This window comes from Sarcophilus harrisii, chromosome 4 (assembly GCF_902635505.1).
Source record: "Sarcophilus harrisii chromosome 4, mSarHar1.11, whole genome shotgun sequence".
Lineage (NCBI taxonomy): Eukaryota > Metazoa > Chordata > Mammalia > Dasyuromorphia > Dasyuridae > Sarcophilus > Sarcophilus harrisii.
The window spans coordinates 256,382,315-256,409,454 of record NC_045429.1 but is presented as its reverse complement, the minus strand read 5'-3'; the positions used below and the strand labels follow the sequence as shown (position 1 = coordinate 256,409,454).

Sequence of the window (27,140 nt, the reverse complement as noted above, 5' to 3'; positions counted from 1 at the left end):
GTGGCCAAAGGGTTAATAACATAGCTATTCAATTGCATCTTTTCTCTTCATTCTCACTACATTTAAATGCTGACTGGTACGGAGGACACTGAGCTTGCCCTGGATTCCCGGGCCATATTGTTAGGCATAGAAAGAGTACAGCATGATACTCCCACAGTTGCTTCTGGCAACTCATCGTCCTCAATCCATTCATTAAGGTCGGGATTGAAGCACTGGACGCACTTCTTGTATTTCTTTTCTATTTCATTCCAGCCTCCCACCAAGTAAATCCTACCATTGAGTGTTGAAGCCCCGGCTGTGCTGACTCCAGTCTGAAGAGGAGCTACATAACTCCACTGACTTGTATAAGGATTGTAGCACTCGACCGGGATCACGTCCACCCTTTCCCCTCTGGGCCCTACCTGGCTCCCCCCCATTACATAGACCCTCTCACTGATAGAGATGGCGCAGTGCCAGCCTCTTGGAGTGCTAAGGATAGACTTATCTTGCCAGTCATCGTTAGCAGGGTCATACATACACACTGAACGGGAATAAGCGCTATTGATGTAGCCTCCCGTCACTAGGATCTTGCCATCGACAACAGCACTGGCGTGGCAGCATCTTGCCACTTCCAGAGACTTCTTCATCTGCCACTGATTTGTGGAAGGCACGTAACATTCAATGGAAGACAGGCAGCCTTCTGAGTTGCGTCCACCTACTGCAAAAAGAAGCCCATTGAACACGTTGAGGCTGAAATGAGTGCGTTTCTGGTTCATGCTTGCCAGGTGTATCCAAGTGTTAAAACGTGGGTCATATCTGAAAATGTTAAAAAAAAAAAAAAAAAAAAAGTTGTCTTACTCTTCTCTGTTGTTCCTGAGAAATTTAAGCTAATTTTTAAACCTTGCTGGTTCAATATCCATGGAAAAGAGATTAGGAAAAGAATCCATTGCGTCGACTTCTTTCCTTATGCCCCACTCCCCTCACCGTTAAAAATAAATCGGGACAACCAATTCATAGCTAGTAAAGAGAGCAAAAACAAGTAAACAACGACCCCCCCCCCCCCCCCCCCCCCCCCAAAAAAAAAAAAAAACTTCATAGAATTTAGAGTAGCAAAGTACCTCAAAGATAATGTAATCCAATCACTTCATTTTATAACTAGCAGAACTGGGATTTAAATTTAAGTTTTTTTTTACTATCAGGAGGAAATAGCCCAGTATTTTTGCCAAGAAAACCCCCAATGGATCTGACTCACAGAATCCAACACGATTGAAAAACAACTGAACAACTTTTTACTACTAATTCAATGCTTTATCCATTCCATCAATGACTAGGTATGAGAAATGTTGTTGTTATTATTGTTGGTTTTTTTGATATATAACCTTAGGGGTGTTACTCAAGAGATCTCTTTCCTCCTTGGTTGCCAAGAGAGACTGGCCTTCCTCAGGTCAACACCTTGGAAAAGAGCTCTGACAAAAGTAGATGTCCAGTTTACCTTCATTTACAGTAACTTTGATATTTCAGAGAGGGATGTTTGTAAGGTTTCAGGAAGATTGGATATTTATGGGCAATGGAAAGAAGGAAGATAGATCTCTCATTTTCACCATTAATTTTGTGTTCCTACAAACATCCACCCATTCATAGCCAATTATCAAACCTCTTCCCATCAAGAAGGAAGACTTTTCTTGGAGTGTATCATTTTTCAGTCTTAGGACTTTTCATACTTCCTATGCCTCTTATTGTGCCCTGGCCTTTCAACTAGTTTGATTTTGCTGTTATAAACCTTAAGAGGAGAGAATAAAATGTTTTTTTTTGCTTAGTATATAAGGCTATTTGATTTTAAGACATCTTTTCTGGTCTTTAATCAGAGCAAATATGTAACTGCTTGCATAATATGCACCAAAATTCCCTTTTTTTTGGACACCTGTGTAGGACTGACTGGCACAAAACTGGTATGGGTATAGAAATTATTATTCACATTCATCTTTGCCCCATATAATCCCTTTATAAAACTCTGTATAGAGAGTACAAGTGTTTATTAAAACCATAAAGAAATAGAAAGAACAAAAATATTTTTCAAATAGAATGGTTTCTTCTTTTGTAGTTACTACCATATGGGAAGGAAAACAGATCAGCAAAGATACTTCTTGTATAAGTTAAGTAGGCCTGAAGAGCAATTCATTATTTCTGATAGTTCAAGTTTTGATATTGGCTTTGTCCCTGCCCATGGTGTCTCTCTGCTAGGTCTATCAATCCCAATCATATAAAAACCAATAGAACCCTTAGGAAAACATCATGAATTCCTAGGAATCCCCATAAACTTGTACAGTAGGTTTAGGACCTGGGAATTCCCATTCCCTTACTAGAAGCACAGTGACATTCTGTGCTTAAAGTTATTGCCTATTCTCTCCCATTACCTAAGAATGCAATCTGTATTCAGCTTTGGAAGAATCTCCATTTGTGTGGTTACCAACAATTTCTAACAGCAAGAATTCAGGTTATAAAGCCTTCCAGGAAATATCAGCTGTCCCAGATGTGCTCACCTGGGATGCTTCTTTCCTATCTATATTCCTATATTTTCCTATTCTTATATTCCTTTTGAAAATCCTTTCTTCCTCTCTTGCTTCAATAATTCTTCTTGGTTTTATAAAGCTACCACTATTCACACATGATTTGCTGTTCTTGTGATTTAAACATTTAGTAAGCACTTACTATGTTTTAGTGGATGTATCAACTATATATCTGATGGAGTGAGAGGTGTATTTTAAAACAACAACAAAAACAACATATCAGGAGTTATCTTCTTAACGTATTAGTTAATGTGTTCAACTCTGGGCTTTCCTTTAAAAAGCAAAACAAAACAAAACAAACAAACAAACAAAACAACAACAAGGAGCACAGTGGATAGATCACCAGCCCTAAGTACACCAAAAAGAGGAGAAAAATCGTAACATGGTAAGTGTACTGGAAAGTGCACTTCGATTACCAACATGTAGCTTAAATAAGGCATTTAGCTTACACCTAAAAGATTTCAGCTAACCCTGACCATTTAAAACAAGACATAGTCTTGCAATTAAATTATTTACTGTACACTTCAAAAAGTCAGGACGACCTAGTTCAAATCTGATCTCAGACACTTAACACTTCCTAGCTGTGTGACCCTGGGCAAGTCACTTAACCCCAATTGCCTCAGCAAAAAAACAAACAAAAAAAAAATCCAAAAAACAAAAAAAAACTTACCTGTTCTATTGGCCAATGTCTTTCATTCTCTGATTTTATGAACTGAGGTAAGCCAGGCATGGCATAGCAAATTTCTATGTAAGGACTATTTATCTACAATATTAACCTTTTAATTTCATAATGAGAGATCAATTACCTGCAGAAATTGTTGACTGCATGCTTGGCTTGGTTCCTTGCATCATTCTGGTCTTCTCCCCCAGCTACATACAGAAATCCATCCATCACAGTCACACACTGATTAAAACTCTTGGCAGGCATTTCTGTAAGCTTGCTCCATCCATTCTCAGGGTCCCTGTACAAGACATCTCTACTAAGGGACTTTTCAGTGAGAGCAGGCCGTCCCCCAACAGTGACTAGAACTCGAAAGCCCCCTCGGATTCTGGTGCGCCTAGACTGCAATGTGTTTTGGTGATAGGGAAGTAGGTGATAATTCATGGCATCCACAAGAAGCTTGTGACATTCTGCATCTTGCATCATCCTGGGTACAGATTGAACATAGTTGACTAGGTCTTGAGCGGAAATGGTACCAAAGCGAATGTTGCTCAAGAGATCAGCAGCATACTTTACTCTCTTTTGGTCAAATTCTAACCATTTGGTTGCAATCTGGAATGCGACTACCTCAGAAGGCAGCTGCAGGTCGTCATCTACCAGGAGTTCATTGATCTGCTCAAAAGTAAGTTTTAGGAACTGGTCAGTTTCTGCAAACTCGATGAAGTTATCCCGGATAAATTTCTGGGCAGCTGCTTTAGTGGTTTTTAAGTTATAGGTCTCTGCTATGTTAGCAACATACATACAATTCTCAACATTGATTTCTCGTATCAGAAAGTCACTGCACATCTTCACAAGGGTGTGGATCTGAAGGTAGGCAGCAGCAGAAATGATGCTTCCTATTGTGTACAAGGAAAGAGTCAGCTTTCCAGTATAGGCATATGTAATCACAGTAGCCAGGCCAACTGGTGACACATCATTGAGATCGACTCTTTGAGTGGCAGGGTCCTTCTTTAATATGTTGTAAAAATAATCACTACAGGAGGCCATCACTGACTTGTGCACGTTGAAGGATTTGGTTTTGGTGCCAATGATTAAGTCACAGAGGAAGTTCTCCTGCCTCATTTTGCTTAATCCTTCCAAGAGGTTGGGTCCATAGGAGGCATCGGTCACTTCAGATGAGATACAGTTCAATCCATTGCCTCCTTCTAGGAAACTGTTTAAAGCATTCAGTTTATTGAGTGGGCTGTCTTCTACAATTATCGTCATCTCATTCACCTCTCCTTTGTTCTTTTTGACAGTCTTCTTTTTGGGCGCCATGACTGCAACAGGATGTCACAGGCAATAACTTGCTAAACAAAGAAGTGAACAAAACCCAAAATGAATAGATTCAGTTCAAAAATAAACACTTTCCCTTTCAGATAATCAATAACATGGTTCCTCCCTTCATTTTTATTATATTACATGCCAATTTATGAGTATTTATGGTTTAAGTTTACAGGGTACCTAGTATGATTTGCAGGAATTATAAATTTTGTTTTGAGTGGGAAAAAGTAGGAAGGTATTTCTGTGTACAAATTCCATGTTTCCTTAAAACATGGAGTTGAGAGATCCCAGCTTATTGAAGGAAATTCTCTTTGAAATACACTTCTAAGCAACCTGCATATAGATTCTGAAACACAGCAACATTACCCAGAGTAGTTTCAGATGGGATGATGTGTTTCTAGTGTTCACAGTTTAAAAGTACATAGGAGTTGGGCCAGCTAGGTGGCTCAGTGGATAGAATACCAGCCCTGAAGTCAGGAGAATCTGAGTTCAAATTTGGCTTCAGACACTTAACACTTCCTTGGTGTGTGATCTTGGGAAAGTCACTTAACCCCAATTGCCTCAGCAAAAAAAAAAGTTTCTGAGAGTCTTCCAAAAGAAGTGGGTATGAGGAATTTGAGATATAGAGGAAAAGTCACAGCCACATCAAGACTATACTTGCATTAGCACAGACAATAGATGCAATTGTAGTATTGAGAGAAGTTAACAACAATGCTGTTGTTCAAGTTACTGTGCCAAGTAAATAGCATTACCAATACTTGTGCTGTAATAGATTCCCTTAATACCTTTCCATGAAATAACCCTCTACAGTTACTACATTGGGGATTCATAAGGAATGATTTAGAATTGACTAGTTCCCTACAATTAGGAACTGAAGAAGGGCAAGTATAATTGGTGTATTCTAAATTGCAGTACAATTTAAATTTCAGTGCCCTAAGGCAAAGCTTTATTTCCCCACCCCAGTTATGGCCTAGTTCTAGCTCCAACTCGTTCAGTAATTGTTTATTATTTGTAAAAGTATGGTATTGGCATATAGTATTTGGGAATGATCAAAGAAGCCATTTGATACCTAATTCCTTATAAATACCTTGCCAATCTCTTTTAATTAAATGTCTTTGCTTTGAATTTAAGTATTATCTGGTTTGATGAAGTATAAAGAGATATATCTGTGGAGAGTTCAAAGCTATGAATTTTAATAGTCACCTATCCCAATAGGACCTTGAAACTGGGTGAGGCTGAGAAGAGGGCCATATTAAAAAGGGACTTGGGCTGATTTTCTATGGGTGGGTCAAATGAATTTAAACATATAATTACATTACATTCCACTTAAATTAGAACTACAAGCTGTTCTAATTCTGCTGGCAAGATCCTGGCAGTAGTCACACAACAGAAGCAGCAGGCACTTTATTATACCCTATCTATAGAACTCGAAAACCCCCTAGGATTCTGGTGCGCCTAGATTGCAATGTGTTTTGGTGGTAGGAAGGTAGGTGATAATTCATGGCATCCACAAGAAATTTGTGACAAGTTCATGTAAGTTGGCTGAGAAAGTAAAAAGCAATATGTGTGTGTGTGTGTGTGTGTTTGTGTGATTAATAGTATAATAAAAGCCATCTTTCAAGGTCAATAGAGCTACTTTTGGCCCCAACAGTCTGTTTTAGCCATAGATTGTGATGTCCGGGCTAGCTTTCTGGAGGACCCTGGGATCAGTCCGATTCCTTGGTCTTTAGATAGAGAAGTGATGAAGGCAAGAGGGCCACCACAAGGCTGGTCATGAGTAGAGTCTAAAGTCTTTATTGTCTCCTTCACAGTCTGTTTCGTTCACAGTCTGTTCACTCTGATTTGACTGTGTCCCCAGTTCTCTCAGTCCTTAAATACCCTATTACAATTGCATCATTACAGCATACTGAGTATGTATGAACTAGAGAACCATTATCTCATCAATCACACTGAGTTAACACCTTGTTGTAAGCATCCTTGTTTCAAGTATACTTCTCCAGAGTTCCAGCCCTCTACAATAGAGGGACTAGATAATTTCTATGATCACTTAAGACTAAAATTCTATGATCATTGATGTAGTGCTTTTATATATCAGGTACTGTGTTAAGTGCTTTATAATTATGATTTCATTGTATCCTCAAAACAATTCTGGGAGGTGGGTACTATAATTATGCCCATTTTACAGACAAAGAAACTGAGGCAAACAGAGGTTTAAATGACTGCCTCGTAGTTATCTCAGAAGTGTCTGAGGCTGGATTTTAATTCAGGTTTTCCTGACTCTAGTTCTGGCAATCCACTATCCAACTGCTTCTTTGAATTACAGAATCACAGATTTTAGAGTTGAAAGGGACCTCAATGGCCATCCAATCCCATCCTTACTTCAAAAATAAGCCCCATTATTACATACCCAAAAAGTGGTATATCCAGCCCCTAAGTGAAGACCTACGAAGAAGGTGAACCCATTTTCTTGAGGTTCTTTCCTTTATCGAGCCTAAATTTGTCTCAAGAACTTCCCATGGATTGTTCCTATCTCTGTTCCCTAGTGCTAAACAGAACAAGATCAATCCTTCTTCCACTTGGCAGCCCTTCAAATAAGTGATTAGCTATTGTGTTGCCCTGAGTATTGTCTTCTTCAGTTTAAACACTCCCATTTCCTTCAATTTATTGTCACATGGCAAGAATTGAGGCTCTTTCCAATACTGGTTGCCACCCTTTGGACATTTTTCTAGTTCATAACTGTTCTTTGCCTGTGGCCACTAGAGATATGTGAGCTGATTGGTTTAGAGTACAGTCATGGCCATATTTCTGGGAACTATGCATCTCAATGGATCCCAAGCTCATAGGGACTATTTATGTTTTGATTCATTTTGAATTTATGATCCCAGATCATTTTCAGACAAACTAATATCTAAACATATCTCTACCATCTTGTATTTGTCAAGTCTAATTTTTGAACTCAAGTGTAAGAAATTTATTCCTATTAGATTTCATTTTATTAGATTCAGTCCATTGGTCTAGCTGGTCAAATTTTCTGTTCCTGGCTTTGGCATACATTGTATTAGTTCCCTGTGCCAGCTGTTCTCCATATGTTCCCTAGGGCTCTCAAACTTCATGTCTACTGTAGATCTAATACTTGTCCCTTTCAGTCTCTAACCAAAATATTGAAAAAAAAATATTAAACAGGCTAGAGCTATACATTCCTGATGCACTCTACTGGACATTATATCTAGGATATTATCAAAGAAATTTTTAATTTTGAGAAGTGATAGAAAAATCATTAACTTTGGAGTCAGAATATCTTTTCTATCTGGGCTACATCACTTTCTTCTCTGGGCCTATATCACTCTCCCTCTCTGGGCTTCTGTAATATGAAAGCATTAAACTGGATGGTCTCTAACATCTAACTAAAATATATGGTCTTTTGATATTTTAAAAAATGAATGTTACTGAGCAATTATAATATAACAGAAGGGAATCCCTTCTCATTCAGCCATAAAATGATTATAATGTGATTAGATCCCTTTCATTTTTAGAATATTCATTGAGGTTTTTTTTTAATTATTTTTTGCTACTTAGTCTACTAATCTCACCAGTATGGGAAATACAATGTCTCCTAACCAGCTGGATCTGATTATTGATGATCAGGGAAGTTTTGCTCAGTTTATGACCTGTGGCAGTTCACCACTCCCCTTTAGGAACTTGGTGGCCCTCTGCTCCCAAGAGTTCATTATATTGGTGCTAGTCTTAGTTCAGACACATGATAGACTTGAAGTCCTGCTATAGCTAAGAATTTCTAAGCTTCAACAATTCACCAGTTACGGCCTCTCTAGCAGCAAGAATTATAGGTGTGGTGAGATGCTTTTACTATTACTATTACTATTTACTGCTATTATTACTATTATAATTTACTATTTACTATTACTATATGTGAGAGAGGATTGGGACTTGAGGCCAGGGTCTTACTCTAAGGAAGGAGTATTTATTGGAGGAAAAGACAGGTCACATAACCTACCCCTCTATCAAACTTGCCTGTGACTACAGAGGTCACCATAAATTTTATAGTCAAGAATAATGAATACTTTAATTTAAAGATCAATTTCATGTTCTTTTGGGAAAGGAAGACATAGAATTTCATGGCATCTGATATTCAGTGTGAAAATGTCTTGATAAGTTAACCTAAATATTTTTCAAACTACTATAATAGATAACCTGCTTAAAAAATCAATTCCAGTTATATTCTACTGCAAATACCCACTTTGAGACAGCTACAGTATAGGGGAGAGTGCTATAGATGAGGAAAATGAGGTCAAGACCTGTTAAATACCATATGGTCACCAACCTCATAAATGAGGCAGCTTTTGAAACCAGGTCTTCCTGACCATGTTATCTCCTGATATAGGCTACATATACTGATGAGGGGAAATGGAAAAGAAGGGAAATATCACGTGGGAGAGGTCTTAGGATGGATAGAAATGTCTTTATAGAAGACATATGAAACTTGAAGGAAATATAGCATTGCATAGTATCATAGATTTAGAGATAGAAGGGAGCTTACAAATCATTAAATCCCATGTTTCTCATTTTTATGATGAGGATATTGAGGCTCAGAAGTTATGAGTTTGTATTAGCAGAGTCATAAGGTTATAGATCTAGAGCATCTCTGTCTCATTAAATCCAATTTATAAACAAGTCAAGATGAAAGACAAAAGAGAGGCAAAGAAGAAGAAAAAGAAGAAGAAAAGGAGGAGGATGAAGAAGAGAAAGGAGGAAGAGAAGAAGAGAAGGAGAAGGAAAAGGAGGAGGAGGAGAAGGAGGAGAAGAAGAGATCAAGAACAATTAGAACAAAAAGAATAAGAAGAACAAGAAGGGGGCAGCTAGGTGGTGCAGTAGATAGAATACCAGCCCTGAAGTCAAGAGGATCCAAGTTCAAATCCGACCTCAGACACTTAACACTTACTTAACACTTCCTAGCTGTGTGCCCTGGTCAAGTCACTTAACCCCAACTGCCTCAGCCAAAAAAAAAAAAAAAAAAAAAAAAAAAAAAAAAAAAAAAAAAGTAGAGCAGAAAGAGGAAAAGAAGGAAGAGGAGGAGCAGGAAAAACAATGACCACAACCACAAAACTGCCCAAGAATTTCTGCTGAAATACTGCATTCTAGACTCCACTTCTTAGTTGGGAACAAGTCATTTTACCTCAGTTTCCTGAACTGATAGCTGGAATATACTGTGATATATGAGGAACACAGTTCATCTTGGAAATAAAGGAGCAGAATTCATTTTCTTCCACTCACTATAACCTTGAGCAATTAAACATTCTAAGCTTAGGTGTCCTATCTAACATAAGGAGATTAAAGATTAAATAAGGAGGTAATTAAAGAAATTTAAATAAAGAGATTTAAGATAAATTTTGAATCCTGAGTTCAAATACAGGCTCAGATGCTATGTGACCCTGGGTGAGTCATCTACCACTGTCTGGCTCATTTTCCTCATCTGTAAAATGAGGATAATAATAATAAAAAAAATAATAACAATTCCCAGGATCGTTGTGAGGATCGAGATAATATTTGTAAAGAGCTTTGTGAAACTTAAAGTGCCTTATAAATACTAGATGTTAATATTGTTGCATGTCACTTAATCTTCCTGACCTTCACCTCCTTCATAAGTAAAATAAAAGGGGTAGACACTAAGCTCCTTTTTAGTTCCAAATCCTTTAGCTGTAGGTGTCCCTTCACGATGGTCTCTTCCCTCGTCATTATCATATACTCTATAACAATTTTTGTCCCACGAAGTACAAAATTTCCTGCATTAAGCCCTGGTGCATATTTTAGTTCTTTAGCTGTTAACAACATTCTCTATGTTCCTGAGTAATTCTCCACCCTTACACCCCCCCCCCCCCCCCACGCCCTACACTCACCCTTCCTTCCCCTTGCCTCCTATCACCTGCATCATTTTAGTTGTTCCCCTGCCCTTATTCCATGGTCTTGCTCAATTCAGTGATGGACAACAGCCCAAGGAGACTAGAGGACCTGGCAATGGGTCAGGGTAAATGGTCACTGTTGCTTGGCATCCAATGCCCTATATTAGCGACAGTGACTCCCTGTTTCCTGAGGGATCAGGAGTTCTAGTAACAACAAAACCTAAGATCTCATAAAGGACAAATAGGACTAGTTATCTTGTAGGTTGTCTAGTTATCTTAAATAAGTGCATGCCTAGTATCCATGCCTAGAGGGTGGATACAGACTTAAAACAAAAAATATCCCTGTCCTCCCTGCCATTATATACAAATACATACATACATATACACACACATATAATAGATACATGTATATACAAATTTTATATACTTCATATATACAAGTAACAACTTCAGAAAACTTGTATCAGATTGTGTGGAATGGAGAGACAAAGTGAAGAACTTATAGGAATGTTTAAATTCTTTTTCTATATTTTTTATTATTTCTATGTCTCTGTGAATGTTATCAATATTTAGATTATTAAATGCTGTCAGCTCAGTAATCTGAAGTTTGAAGGTCTGACTGATGATTCCTCTCAGAATCAGAGAAACAAAGCATTCTGTTCTAATCTGCCTTTGGCACCAATGTTTAACATTCAATTAGGGGAGAAGGCACCTATTTCTCAATGCTCCCTAACCTATGATGTAATCCTTTGTAACCAAACCTATAAAAATTATATATCTTTCCTAAATCTTTAGCCCTTCTACTTCAAGCTTTCTCTTTTTCCCTCCTCACAGTGGAATTGCTCATTCTCATGAAAATTTATTAATAAATAAATTTTCTGCTTTCTACTGAGTGATCTCTGAGTAGTCATTTTGGGTAAGGGTTTATCCCTCACAGTTGGGGACTCGTCCGGGATGGGGTCTTTGGGGGAGACAGGCACCCATGAAGTAGTTTTCTCCATGGTCTCTGGCTCTGGGAGAGCAGCCTCCCTCCCCTCTTAGACAATGACCCAAGGCAGGGATACTCAGTGGAAAGCAGAATTGAAGATTGAAGGAAGTAGAGTCCTGATGGCTGGCGGCAGTTTGAAAAGAAACACGTGTTCTCGAGGTAAAGCTCTTGGGAAGTCTAGGAGTCTATTGGCTGGGTCAAGGAAGACCCTGAGGGATGAGCCATCCTAAATTTATTTTTGGTGTGGACTGCTGTTGACCCCAATGATAAAGGACTTTTCCTGAGGAGGCTCTCGGGTGGCTGTGGGGGAGTGAGGGTAACGGAGGACCTCTGCCCGGGCGTAAGGGTAACATAGGGCTTCCGCCAACACCTGGACGGGGTCCAGCATGGGATAGAAGCAGTCCAAAAATTTGTATCAGGACATTAGCTAGGGAATTCAAGACTGAGATGGACTTCCCAGATATAAAAGGGAAGAAAACTAGGAGCATGTATATCCCAGGACTATTTGGGGATATTAGACTTAAATCTGTATGTAAAAGGTGAAAATAGTTTTGTGTATGTCTGTGTGTATGTCTGCTTTGCATTGCTTTTGTTTTGTGTTAAAAGTTAGCAAGTTCATAAGAGATAAGAATTCAGTCTTTGTGTTTAAAATATCAGACTGAATTTTGGGAACTAGAAATGGTAATGCTTTCAGAGTGGCTCAATATGTATTGGTAATTAGGTAGTTTTGAGTTTCTCAAGGAAAGAAAATCTTTTTTTCTCTTTCTCTCCTTCTGCCTCTGGCAGTGGCTTTGCAGGAAGGGAGAGAGAAGGGGAAAAATAGAAACATAGATTGAAAGTTTGGAAAGTTTTGAGAAAATGGAAGAACGGTGGCTATCACTCCTGTAAACAAGGAGTCCATTATCACAACTCAGGCAGAAAAAAAAATGTTCAAGGTAAAGCAAGGATTGATGCTTAACTCTTTCCTGGCTTACTAAAGAAAAGAAGTTTGAATGGAATATCAACGTAGATTTTAGGAAATTTCACAAACTAAAGTAGGGGTTACTTTTAAAACAACTTTAAATTGATATGTGTGTTAAGATTAGAAATAAGAAACTAGATATTTGAAGGGAAGAATAAAAATAGGGTAAGAGAAGTAAATAGCTGAACACGGGGACTCTCTGACCTGTTGGATCTTTGGGAAAACTAGGCATGTTTCTAAAAATGTGCCAAGAGAAGAAAGAAAAATCATTATTAGTAAGTTTGCTTTCATGGAATTAGAGAACAGAAAGTTTAAGAAGGCTAAACTGTGTAATTGTCTGCAACTTTTATTAAGAGTTTTGAGAACTTATATTTTAAAGAGGTATTATAATTTTGAAATAATTTTACTGTTGCCTTGCATATGTCAGATTTATTAAGAGGATAAAATCTTAAGAATTGTTTGAATATTGTGGCCTTTGCAACTGAAAAGAAAACCTTTTTTTTTTTTTTTATTATTTGGTTGGACTTCAAATTGAAATATAGGTTATTAAAAAAATGCCAGTAACTTATCTTAGGGACAATTGTGTTTGTATCTCCCTACTTAAATGATATGTTGCTTTCTAAAAGTATTGGATAGTTTGTAATAATATAGTTATAAGTTTTATGAAATTTGGTTCAAAATTAATTGTGAATCTTGAAGTTTAAAGTTTTAAAAAAATGTGATTTAAAGACAAGGGAAAAGAGAGATTGATTTATTGCTTTAATTGATGTTTTCAAAGAGAGCATCTAGTCAGAAGGGTTACAGAGAGATGGGACAGGAGAATGAAGGTAATTTAAGAAGGATTGATTAGTAAGAGCAGATGATTTCAAGAAGAAATCAGTGGGAAAAAGAAGGAACTGGTTGGAAAGGGTAGTCACAGCGAGACAGCTGTGAGACGGGATGTGTTTTTGCAGGGGAAGAGCAGCAGAGCAGCAGTGGAAAGCTGCAGCCGCTTTTAGCTAAAGAAAAACTGATTTAAAGAGACAGACTGCTTGTACAAGCTATTAATTGATTGAATATTTGTTTCTTTAGATAAATAATGGTTATGAATATTAAAGAATATGATCAGAAATGAGATATATAGTTTGAAAAGTTTAGTTCAAAAAGTTTAATTGATGTTTTCAAGAACTTTTCAGATTCTTTTTAGTGAAAATAGGAAGTTTTAATTAACTGTATTGATGCCGATTATCTGAAAGAGACTCCAAGAGTAATAGTTTTTGTTCCTTTTGAAAATGTTTTTGTTGTGAACATTATGTAGTTTGGGATTTTTCTGTGTATTGGGTTATTTTAAAAGCAAAATGATTGGTATAATATTCAACTTATTCAAGATTCAACATCTACTTGGGTATGTAAGAATTGTATGAATTTTCTAGGATAAATTTCTTATTGTTACCGATATAAGGTCATGGTAAACAACTGTTTGGGATTTATCTGAAACTTTGGAGAGAAAATTCTTTGGACTTGTAATTAATGCTATTTGGGAGTTTTAAAGCTCCACTCTCTTATGTGCTGAAGGTTGAGTTTTAACTGCTTATGTTATGTTATAGTCATGTCTCTGCATTTTTTTCCTTTGACTGATTTCTATGATCAGAACAATAGTTAAAAATAACTGTTAATGCAATTCAAATATATCATACCTTGTTGTTTCCAATCTGGTTATATGTAATTATTATATCCTAAATACTTAGGCAATGAGTATTTACCTTGGTCATCTATTTGTTACTGGATATTTGTGTCTCTGGATATTCAGGTTTTTTAAAAAATATTTCTAAATGATAAGAGGACAATTAATTATGGTCTGTGAAATCTAACTGATGTTTTATTTATTGGGACTATAGCCATCTGTCCTGTAAAGCAAACTTGTTCCTTCACATAGGAACTTCTGGCCAATCTATACTGACCTCCCCACATGTTGTTACAGTTCCAGACTGTTCTAATCTTTATCTGTTAGATTTGGCTTTTTGTTTTAGACTTTGGTCACATTACAGCTATATTGACCTGTTTTTGGGACCTGGATCGGCCCATCTGAAGCTTAGATTGATATCACACCCACACCCCTGCATGGATTGAGAGCCTTTGCCCATTTCTCAGCCCGAAGCAGCTAAGATTGAGACCATTGCCCATGCTCCTGATGTAATTTGGACTGATGTGGGGGAAGTGGGAAAGTAGTTGATGAATTATTGTTAAAATTGCAACTGTATTACTGTGTGTTTAAGATTTGGGATGGAAGTTGTTAAAATTGGTAACTGTTGCTGTTAAAGAAGTTATAATATGTTTATAATATCTATGCATGTTCACTTCAGAATATGTAATTGTTTGAGAGATTTTTTTTTTTTTTGAGAAAACTCCTCCTGTACTAGTCTGTTATGTATAGGAACTTTAATTCACTCTTGGGATTTATATGTGGTATTTGACTGTTTACTTTTTTTTGGATGATTCCTTTCCATGAGGAAAAAAAAGGAGAGAAAGAGATAAAGGGAAATTGGTGAATTTTTCTCAAAATACCTAAAAGAGTAGGAACCCTTAGTTTTCTGTTCACTTTGCCTTAGATATTTCTGCCCTACTCCCTATCTCACCAGTTCAGATTGAATTGGAAGTCCTTAAGCAGTCCTTTTTTTTTTTTTTTTTTTTTTGACTATACTTTAGCTTTGAAACCCCTTATTCTGTGGAATTGCCCTGGCAGACTCAGTTTTGGGGACTATTTTGTTTTTAGGAAATCTCCAAGATATATACACCTGTCTTGGGACTGGCAGTCTCCAATCCTGTAACCCCAGTTTCTCAATTGGTATTTCTGCATTTTTAATAACATTGTAGTTTTGAGATCAACCCTTTAAAGTTCGGGATTTGCCTGACTTGATGGTCTAACTGTGCGTGCTCTGATAGCTCTGCTCAGAAATCTGTATTCTAGTAGCAGCCCTGTCTGTCCCTCTGGGTGGGGACAGGTAGAGCTACTCTAAGCCTCACCCTTCTCCTCTGGAATGGGGCACCCCTCTGAATGGGCAGCATGACTGTTTTGAGCCCTGCTACTCCCTATAGAAGCAGAAGCTGAGTTAAGTGCACAAATGACTGAAGACCACCTAGCACAGTGAACTATCCATCTCAAACTGAATTCTCTGGCTGAGATGAGGGCCTTTGACCTTCTAATAACTCTGGGGTTGTCAGGAAGAGGCTTGCCCTTGCCATAATTCCTTGCATTTTCTACTTTCATTTTGATTTATTTGTGTCACATTTGGGTTGGCCAAAATTATGGTGCTGAGACCTCGTAGGGGAGGTAATTCAATAATTCAAATATTCAGAAGGAGAGTATGTAATTTTGTGCCTCAGTTTCCTTAAACTTGCATCTTTGTTAATTTATCTTCATATTTTTATGAATGCCAAATGCCAATCTGTTCTGTGATAACTGTTTCTAAAATAGTTGGTGGAAGCAATTGTTATGATATGAACTTAATTGCTATTAGTGGTATTATTCTGTTGCCACTATGTCTACCCTGTATAATTACATTAGTAACCAGAATAGTTCAACAGTCCCTATCAAAATATTGCTATTAAAGATGCTATTAAAATGATGATTCTTCAGTGAAAAGGCTGGAATATATTAGAGAGGGATGATCTTGATGGTGAACTTGATAAGCAATATATAGATATGATAACTGATTTTGAGCAGTATAAAAGTTCTTCATAGAAATATGATAAAAATCATTTATGCATTAGAAGAGGGGAGTTGTGTAGAATGGAGAGATAAAGTGAAGAACTTACAGGAATGTTTAAATTGTTTTTCTGTATTTTTTTATTATTTCTATGTCTCTGTGACCTACATAAGTATGGTGTGTGCAAGCCAATATTTACTTAAAACTTTAGATATATTTACTTAACCAGAAATTATGACATTTATCCTTGTTCAATGTTATCAATATTTAGATTATTAAATGCTGTCAGCTCAGTAATCTGAAGTTGAAGATCTGACTGATGATTCCTCTTGGAATCAGGGAAACAAAGCATTCTGTTCTAATCTGCCTTTGGCACCAATGTTTAACATTCAATTAGGGGAGAAGGCACCTATTTCTCAATGCTCCTCAATCTATGATGTAATCCTTTGTAACCAAATCTATAAAAACTGTATATCTTTCCTAAATCTTTAGCCCTTCTACCGTGAGCTTTCTCTCTTTCCGTTCTAGCAATGGAATTGCTCATTCTCATGAGAATTTATTAATAAACAACTTTTTTGCTTTCTACTGAGTGATCTATGAGTAGTCATTTTGGGTAAGTCATTTGGGTCATTTGGGTAAGATGAAATCAGATTAGAGTAAACATTAAGGACAATTTTCAAAGGGGAAAGCAGTCACAGAAGACCAGCCCAAGGGATAGTATGAAAGAAGAAAGAGGCACTTCCTTGCTTAGCACCAGTGAAGATGGGTTTTATAGACTGATTATATGTATGCATATCAGCCTTTAATCTTTTTTTAAAAAATTTTTCTTTTAAAGCATTACTGGCCTCTTACTCAAATTACTGACTAGCTGTAGATTAAACTTCGTAAAACTTGCAGCCCAAGACAGTCGTCCAAAGTCAGTGGATTTGGGAAATTCCTCTAATCTCAGGTTAGATTCCATATACCTTTTTAAATCAAAGAGACCCTGCCTCCTCCACATCCTAGTTCTGTGATTCTAGATAAATCACTTTACCTTTCAAGGTCCCAGGCAACTCTCTAAGACTAGAAGATACAAAAAATGGTTGGTCGACTTGGGTGGAGGAAATGAGCTTTTTACTATAATTAGTAAGTGAAAACTATATTAAAAAGTAGACACACTCAGATGAATTTCAATGAACACTCTTGGTTGCAACCAGAAGAGTAAAGACCACACATACTTTTGAGAGAAATGATTATTTCTTTCTTATATTGAAAACCAATTATTGAATTTGCACTATTTTCCCCTTTCTTATATGCTTATTCAGAAATCAGTCCCTGTAGGTTATCCCCAGTCAGTCTTTGAATAGCAGGTTTGATGATAAGATGAAATGGAAAAACTCTGATCTGATCAAAATGTAAAGAAATTCTAGTTTTGGTGAATGGTGAATTCTGGCCCATTGTGTTTTAGTCAAACAGCCCTGGGTGAAAGTGGATTTCCCCTTTTTCTCTAGATTACCCTAAACAGGGTGGTGTGGGTATAAATAATTCTCTTTTACCAAGACTGACTGAGAGTCATTTTCCCTAGCTCCTCATTATAATAAATCCACATCTCATTATGAGATTCATTCTCTCAATACTTCCAAGTGCATTTAAGCATTAAGCATGAGGGCCCTTTGGTTTAGAAAAAAATAGTCAAATTACCCTTTTATTAATTATCCACTAGCAAGAATTAATAAAATGATTAATTATCCAGAAACTACATCTCTCAAATTTTTCATTTGCCACATTTCCTTCCTCTGGATAGAGATGTGGGTTACTATGGTGATGGAATGTCAGCTGTGATCATTTTTGCTAGGAGGGAGATATCAATTCAGGACATAGGGTTATATATATATACACATACATGTAGGGAAATGACTATAATCATTGGATATCAGTAAAACTAAAAAAAAAAAGGGGGGGGGGTAAAGGGACAGATTATCCATGACTAGAAGCACATTTTCTAAAGCAAAATAGGGTTGGAATTCTCTTGCTCTCAGGAAGGCTCCAGTGCTCCATGTATTTAGGCTTAGACCTCTAATGGCAAAAGTAACTGAGAAACAATATGTCAAAAAAAATTATGGAATGAAAATGCAAAAGCAAACAGGATATTTTTAAAACTTCCATGCATATTTTCCCCTTTCAACAAACTCTTGAAGTAAGTAAGTACTTTGAAGTTTATAAGGTTGAGGGGCAGTCTGGTATAATAATTTGAGTGCTAGCCTTGGGGAGGGTAAGACCTGGATTTGGACTAGAGTTTAAACCTGAAGTCAGGAAGATTTAAGTTCAAATTCAGACAGTCTGCCCTTGGGTAATCCATTTAATCTCTCTCTGCCTCAGTTTCTTCATCTATTTTACCTGCCTTCCAGGGTTGTTGTGAAGAAAAAAATGAGATGATGTTTAAAAGGGGTTTTGTAAATCTTATGTAAATTCTAGTTAAAAGAGCTACACTTTCCCTGCCTCTGATATTTAATACCTGAGTAACTTTGGAAAAATCATTTCATCTTTCCAAGTTTCAGTTTCCTCATCTATAGACTATAATAACTATTACTCCTATTACTCAAGGTCTGGATGAGACTCAGGTGAGATAATGTAGATTCAAGCTACATAAATATGAGCTATATCGGTCTTTATTCCTTATTTTGTTTCTCTGATCTTTTATATCTTTTAACATCTATAGATGTTTCTTCATCTATAGAGTAGGAATAATAACACATGTAGTTATTGCCTCATAGGATTGATGTAGAGTTCAAATGAGATAATGTCCATTCAAAACTACAAAAAGCTGTTATGTTGGATTTTATTTGTTATTCTGCCTGGGCCTCAATTTCTACAAAATGGGAATAATAACATATATCCTTGCCTCAGATAGCTGCTGTGGAGCTCAAATGAGATAATGTAGGTAAGTGCTATAAAATATCACTATTATCATGTAGGATTATTCCTTATTTCATATGTCATTTTAAGGTTACTATGTTCATATTAACAGTATATAATTAATAACAATATTTAATTTAAAAATTGAGTCAGGAGTCAGGAAGTCCTAGTTTCAAGTGTGACACAATACTAGTTAGGTGTGTGATTGTGGTTAAATTATCTAACATTTTATGTCCCAGGTAACTTGTTAAAACCATTTTAAAGCTGGGAACTTCCCTTATCAATGAAGCTATAAGCTCACTTCATTCAGTTTTATTCTTTAAAAAACAGATGCTTGTAATAAATAGCTACCATGACTTTGAGCCATCCACATTTATTGTTTTTCAGTCATATCAATTGTGTCTGATTCTTTGTAACCCTATTTAAGCAAAGATATTGGAGAGGCTTGTTATTTCCCCTCCAATTCATTCTACAGATGTAGAAACTTAGGCAAATTTAGACTTGTCCAGGGTCACACAACTCTAAGTATCTGAGGCTGGCTTTGAACTCAAGAAGGTGAATCTTCCTGCTCCTAGCCCCTTCACTCTATCCACAGTGCCACCCAGTTGCCCACATTTATTATACACTTCCAAAAGCAGTAGAGGAAAGTATGGTAAAGGGAGTCTTTACAGCAGCAGATATGTATCAAGGATTTCTAGTTGCTTGTGAGAGCCCATGGTAAGGTCAAGAATCCCTTCTACTACATAGACATTTTGGCCTTGTTTGTAACATTTATGGCTCTATTGGCCATTACAAAACACAATGAAGGGCATGAATTTTCATATATCGCCACATTGTTCAGATTATTTGGTTTGATTGCTGACCACAATTCGTTGTCATTTTCCAACAAATGCCCAAAGATAAATCACTGAGAATAGATTTATGCTAGCACCTGTGTTCTAGATGTAATTCGATGCAAGTTATCCATCAGATGAAATGTTTCCTCTATTCATTTAAAGAGATTAAGCCTCTTGAATATGGAATGTTAGAGAGTGAAAGGACTCTCTCCAAAGTTGATAATACCATGAAGGAGAGGGTAAGGTAAATGAATCTTTTATCCAGATCTCAGAATATAAGACTAAGAGTACACTACAAATGGTAAAGAAGCCTGTTCTTATGCAAATAAAAAAATGAAGAATTTCTTTCAGTTAATGTATATAGCTGCTAGGAACTAACCAGGATAAAATCATAAATAGGCTTGATAGGCTTAAGGAGGAAGTCTAGAGGAGAAAAAGGTTCAGAAAAGCTGGAGCTAGTGGCTCACTCTTACAGATTCTGGTGCTGGAAAGGCTGAAGTTGATGGATTACTGAACTTATGGAGATCTAACCTGCAGTAGGGCTAAAGCTAATCATTTTTCTAAAGTTTAGAACTAATAGGATGAGCTTCTGGAAATGGAGGCCATCAGTATGACCAAGATGCAATAGACAGCAGATTAAAACTCCTGTGCTGATCCATAGTAGATTTGGGTCCTGAATAGTACTTGCAGTCTGGGTAAGATAAGGAGAAAATGAAATCTCTCCTGCATCCCTTCCAAAGACTGACATGTTATCATGACTGGCACTATTTTTATCAGAGGACTAGCCTAAATAGGAGAAGTACATCTCAAAAAGGTTGGTCTCAAGGTGATTCTCTCTCCAATTCTCTCTGTCTCTGTCTCTGTCTCTTTCCATTCAATTATTTATCTACTTTTTTCGGTTCATTTATTTGTTATATGTATTTGTTTATCACTTATTTACTTGTTCATTTATTCATTTACTTATCTGTTTAACAAATTTGCTTACTTGTCCATCTAAGTATCTTTTTATTTGCCACAACAAGTCATGTTCTCTGTTAAGTCAGGGGGAAGTTGCCATCTGTAGCATTGGAGAAAACACTTACATTCTCATGAACTCCAAATATTTTGGAGAAATAAAATAGTGATAATAATATGATGGATCTCACAGACTTATTATGAAGAAAATATGATCCAAGGATTTAGGAGCTGGAAGGGGTCTGAGAGACCACCTAATCTAATTTAATCATTTTATGGGTGAGGAAATTGAGGACCAGTGAAGGGAAGGAAGTTGTACTTTCCTAACCTTTTAAAGTGCTGTCTATAAATGTGAACTGTTAGTCACCATAGGATGCTCAACTGAAGGATATTACTGTAAATGTGACTTAATAATTCTAGAAAGTTACTGACCTGCCAAAAAAATGAGAGTACTTTCTAGTTTTCATACTTGAGTAAATAGTAAATATTCATAAATTCCACTTAAGTCAAATTGCTTCTTCTTTTGTTGTTGTTCATCCTTCCTTTCTGAAGAAGAACAGCAACATCACAGGATGATGTGTTGACTTATGCACGAATTGTATTTAAGTGAGGCAGAGTTGCACAAATTCATCAGCTTTACTCTTCCAGAATCATGGGAGTCCAATGCAAGACAAAAGTCAAGACTACTGGTCATGGCCCGGGATGCACTGGATGACCTTGTCATCTTTAATGTCTGATAGAGCTCTAAATAAGTGTTCCATAGTCCTGAATGGTCATTGGAACAAATTGTTCTCATTTGCCTATTCTACCAGGGGAAGGTAGACATCTCCCTAACTTGATGATGGTTTTGAGGCCTACTGGTTCCCCTCAACTTGGCTCTGTCAGCTGAGATGATTTTATCAGGGTGTGGACACTACACATGTTACAGCTTTTCTCTTTAAAGACATTTCTGATCATAGCTCCTAGTATTATAATAATTCTAGCAATACATATGGTGCCTTTTGAAAGGATCTGAACTTAGTGAGATAATTGCTAAATCACACTCTTTGTGAGCCTCAGTTTCCTTTCCAATCAATAAACAAGCATTTATTTAGTACTAGGTATATACCCAGTTTTACTAAATGGCATCTTGAAATTTCTTTCAATTCTAGGTCTAGGAATCTAACAATTTTTGGTTTATCAATATTGGAGATGAAGAAACCCCTCTTCTTATGCAGATCACCAACTTTCCTGAAATTTGGAGTCTTAGAGAACATCTGGAGGACACTGAGAGCTTGTATGATTTGCCATATAGCCAATAAGTAAAGAGGTTGAATCCAGTTCTTTTTAACCTGGAGATCAGCTCTTTTCCACTACCCTATGATGTTTCACATATACCTGTGTATACAAAGTATCCCAAAAGTATCAGAACACTTTTAAGCTTTGATAGTCCTAAAACTTTTGGAATATGTCTGTGTTTCTATGTATCCATGTAGTATTCTATGAGCAGCTTGGTAGCATAGTGGATAGGAGACTGGGTCTGAAGTCAGAAAGGCTCACCTTCATGAGTTCAAATCTGACCTTAGACACTTACTACCTGGGTAAGTTATTTAATCCCACTAACCTCAATTTCCTTATCTATAAGTGAACTAAAGAAGGAAATGGTAAGTCACTCTAGTATTGCTGATAAGAAAACCCTAAATGGGGTCATAAAGAGTCAAATATGACTGAAACGACTGAACAAAAGCAACAGAATCTGTTGAACAGCAACTCTATCTCTATCAGCAGAGATACTAGGTCTGCAATTTCATTGAGATAGGGAACTTCCATATGAGGAAATTCCTTCTGAGACCAATACAAGTCAATACCTTCTTTGCAGTTCACTTCACAATCATGGGAATTACTAGAGAACTAAAAAGAATTAAATGACTTGATGGCAATCACACAGTCAACAAGTATCCAAGTCTGGGTTTCAACCCAGATCTTCTTGGACAGTTTACTGTCATTACATTATACTGCATATACTCACATGCCTGTAAATGAACTATTTGTGTCTAACCTATGGCAGAGCATTCCAAGCTTGTATTGATCTGATTAGCACACTCAGACACACTGTAACTCGATTCTAACATAGTGATGTCATTTTGGTCCTCTTCGAAAATGAAGGACAACAACCATTTATTTCTTGCCATCATCGGAAGTTATTGTTACTTTATCTTTTGGCTTTTTTGAGATGGAAGGGAAAAAGAAGGAGAGGTTCCTTGGAATAGGACACCACTCAGGGCAAGATAAGAAGCCATGTGTGCTAAAGTGTCAGTGTCATTCGCAAGCTTGAACTGGTTGGGTGTCCAAAATGTCTTATAGCTGGAGAGGTGAATCAGCTGCTCTCTCTGCCCCCTCCCTTCCACATTCCAAAGGCTGCATCTGTTGAAGCCTATCAGAGTTAGCTCCAGGAATAGTAACAGACAGGAGGGGACTGGCCCAACTTGCCATTTTAAGTTAGGTCTGGTTTAAGGTGCATTTGTCTAAATGTCTTATGAGTCTTTCTTTGCAATGGGTCTTCACACTTTAGATTAAGAAACTTAGAGGCACAAGAAAATATGCTAATCCAAAACCCATGTTTTATAAATGCTGAACCAAAGAGTTGGGTTGCTCTCTATGTTGATAAGCGTGCTTTTGACAGTCATCTAAAGTGTGAGTCCTGTGGTAGCCTATTAATTGTATTATGAGATATCTCTGTATAATAACATAAACTCTGATTTCTGCTAAATAGAGGTGTGGATTCTGTACTTTGGGAGTGGATACAATGATAATATATTTTTTCTCTTCTACTAAGCCGTGAAGAAAAATTTACCATGATCAGATATGGGAATTTCAAACTAGATGGGAAATGTGAGATTAAAAATAATACTCTAAAATACTATTCTATCTCTTTCCTTTCCCACTATGCTATTACAATTAGTTTTGGTCTTTCAAGCAACAACCAACTCTCATGTTTTCCAAAATTTTTTGATCTCTGAGACTTCACATGAAACACTTCCTTGCCTTGAATTGCAGTTTAAGATCTCGGACATGACTAATTTGTACCAGCTGTGGATTTGCCATCACAGAATTACAACAAAAAATAAAATATGAAACTTCCTCATATGCCCTAACCCCAAATAGGCACACACCAAGAATACAAGAGGCAGACCCTCTAAGAGGGTAGCCCCAGATCTTACCCTCCTCTATCCAAGTGCTGGCCCAGGGTTCCAAAATGAAGCTTCTGTACTGAATTCTTCTTGGTGGATAACCTGAGGGAAGAATGAGAGGGAAAAAGGGAGAGGGAGAGAGAGAAACAGAAGGAAAAAAAGAACAAGGAAAGATCCCACCCCGAGCTGCCAACAGCCACCTGACAAGCCCCAGCAGCAGCGATTTCTAATGTGACCCTTTCCTGTCACTCTGAAAAAGGGAGTCTGGAGACTGCGCGCTGGGGTAGTGAGCATGACCCCTCCTGGCCACCCAGGGCCAGAGGGAGGGACTAGGAAGGAATTGGATTTCTCAACCTGTCCAGTTTTTAAAAGTCAAGGGATCAATTGACTTCAGTTCACGATAAGAATATATTTTAGGGGGATGAGAAGGTTTCTGGAGGTTGGGAGTAGGGAAGGGGTGGCCCATAGATTTAAAAGAATTAGCTCTTCAGAGATATAAGATGATCACCTCAAGCTCTTTGGGAAGATATTATTTGTCATAAATAGATTGGACAGATGTAAGGAGAGTAGTTGATGTTTACTGGTTCCATGGCATTCTGTTATTAATCAACAGGCAGACTTGAATTCAAATTCTACCTCAGACTCTAGTTGTGTGACCATGGACAAGTCATTAACTTCTTTCAGACTAAGTTTTCCTTTCTAAAATTGGCAATAAGAATAGCACCTATTTTTTGGAACTCAAGTTTCTTGTGAGGATAAAATGAAACAATATTTTCAAATCTTGAAGTGCTATACAAATGCTAGCTCTTATTATCAACAAGTATTTATTAAGCATTTAATATGTGCCAGAATTACTTCCCATTCACACTGAATATGTTTGTGTGTGTATGTACGTATGCATATTGTACACTTACATATTGTTGTTTTCATATTCTTTCTCCCAGTAGAATGTGAACTACCTGAAATCAGGAACTGCATTTTTGCCTTTCTTTGTATCCTCAAAACTTATTAAGGTGCCTAGCACATAGAAAGCTCTTCATAAATGTTTTTTGATTGATTTTAAAGGTACTGTGCTAAGCACTAGTGGTTCAAAGGAAAAAACAAAACAAGCATTAAATGTTTGGAACTGTGCTAAGTACTTTACAAATATTATTTGATTATTTCATTTACAACTATCTTGAGAAATAGGTGTATTATTTCCATTTCATAGTTGAAGAAACAGACTAAAGCTAAGTGACTTATCCAGAGTCGCAAAGCTAATAACAAAAAAAAACATGCAAAAATGCAGCCATATTTGTTCTCAGGTCTTCTTAATTCAGAACTAGGGCTCTAAACACTATGCCAGTCCCTACCTTTAATGAGCTTACATTCTAATATGGAAACAATGTACAATAAGCATATGGGCATTTCAATCTAGCAACCTTTCTTATATATGCCTTGGAGGTCTTTTGTAGCTCTAAGTCCGTGATACACCGTAATAAGCAGATGGGGTATTATAGCAAAAATCTAAACTTCCAGTCAGTGGAAACTTGGGTTAAAATTCTACCTTACATTAATTGTGCGATCACAGATAAATTATTTAGATCCTCTAAGCCTCATTTTCCTTCCCTGTAAAATGGGGTTATGCTCACTAATTTATAGGATTTTTGAGAGGAAAATTCTTTCAAAAAGAAAGCTTTCTATAACATAAAGCTTGATAAATATTTATGTATGTTCTCTGTTTAACCCTCACATTTTGCAATGATAATATTCTTTCCATCAGCATGAATAAGATGCTGGATTCATCTTAGAGATCTGTTTTCTATTTCCCAACTCAGCTACTAATTTATTATTACTTTGGGCTATCCATTTGACTCTAGGCTTAAGTTTCCTCACCTGTAAAATTAGTTGGACAAAAAAATTTCTAAATCCTTTCCCAGTCCAATGATCTATGAAACTATCTTATCCTTATTAAGGCAAAGAAAAGTTAAGATAAGGCAAAGAACATTAAATGGCTAATCAGTGATCCTTTAACCTTGCCTGGAAAAGAGCTGCGATTAGAATTTAGGCATTCTGATACTCCTTACACCCCTCAGGGCACTTCAAGCTGAATTGTCTTTAGTAGAGGGGATAGCTTGTTTTCTTTTTGTTGCTTTATTACAACAAAGTTCCCTGACCCAGCTCCCATCGGCTAGTTGTGACAGAACACCAGATAAAATGAATTAGGTATATACGCACACCAAAATGGGCACATCAAATCTTTGAATGTGTTATCAAAGTAGTTAATAGTTTTGATAACATCAAATAATTAACATTTATTAAGGATGTACTATGTGCTGATTGGTACATAGTAGAATCTTAATAAGTATTTGTTGAACTAGTGATTAAATGCTAGCCCTTGCCCTGAAAGAGCTTCCATTCTATTAGGGGAAATGACATACATATAAATAAGTATATCAAAAATGAAACAGACAAACAACTGAAAAACAGGCCAGTGTTCATTGGAGAAGGACATTAGCTGTTTTCTATATAGGATCAAAGGACTTTCTAAACCTGTATCTTCTTTTCTAATCTTCAGAGACTAGGTGAATTTATTGATTCTTAGGGTAAATGTAACTAGTTGAGAGTGAATTAACTATATCTATAAAAGACTCAATAGGGGCACAATTTTTTTTTGGTGTGGGGGAGAATAGAGGTCCCAGTGGTTGGCTGGAGACTCTGAGGTATGCTGGTAACTTCTTTCATTGAGGATCCTAATAAAGGAACTCACAAGAGACTCTAAATGACAGAAGTTGAGAACCTTGTAGGAAGGGTCCTGACATTGAAAGAGCAGTTGAGGAAGACACGGGATTTCCAAAAGGTACAAATCTGTTCTGTTAAGGGGCTTCAAGAGATTTTTGGGTCCTCCTAACTACAATAGCTTTGTAGTAAACTTGAATGCTTGTCTGGACGCTTAGGGAAAGTTTTTTGGCAAGCTAAATTATTAGGGGAAGATGATGGGGATGGAGGTAAGAAATGTACAGGAAATATTTTAATAATGACATTCCCAGAAAGCTGCTGTATGTTTGGCTTCATGTAGGCAATCTGAAATATCTCCTAGAATGAGACAATGTAAGCACAGATAAACAAATCATTAGGTCCCTAGGTAAAGTTTGAGATGTTGGAGCTACTTTAATAAGTCTGTCAACAAGCATTTAAGTGCCTGTTATGTGCCAACTGTTGTGTT

At 36.9% G+C, this 27,140-nt stretch overlaps 1 protein-coding gene across 1 annotated transcript; it reads right to left on the bottom strand.

The window, feature by feature from the left end:
- Positions 1-24,180, bottom strand: KLHL31 (kelch like family member 31). The gene is made up of 3 exons (XM_003769156.4): positions 23,966-24,180; positions 3,353-4,556; positions 1-795 (listed from the first exon to the last, which is right to left on the bottom strand). Exons 2-3 carry the CDS (start codon positions 4,522-4,524, stop codon positions 63-65), a joined length of 1,905 nt encoding a protein of 634 aa, XP_003769204.1. The 5' UTR covers positions 4,525-4,556; positions 23,966-24,180; the 3' UTR covers positions 1-62.
- Between the last annotated feature and the right edge of the window lie 2,960 nt (positions 24,181-27,140).

Excerpts from the sequence above, each read along its gene's own strand:
- KLHL31 (XM_003769156.4), bottom strand. The coding sequence starts at position 4,524 with ATGGCGCCCAAAAAGAAGACTGTCAAAAAGAACAAAGGAGAGGTGAAT. Across the intron at positions 796-3,352 it reads GCAGTCAACAATTTCTGCAG|ATATGACCCACGTTTTAACA; the intron begins GTAATTGATCTC and ends TAACATTTTCAG.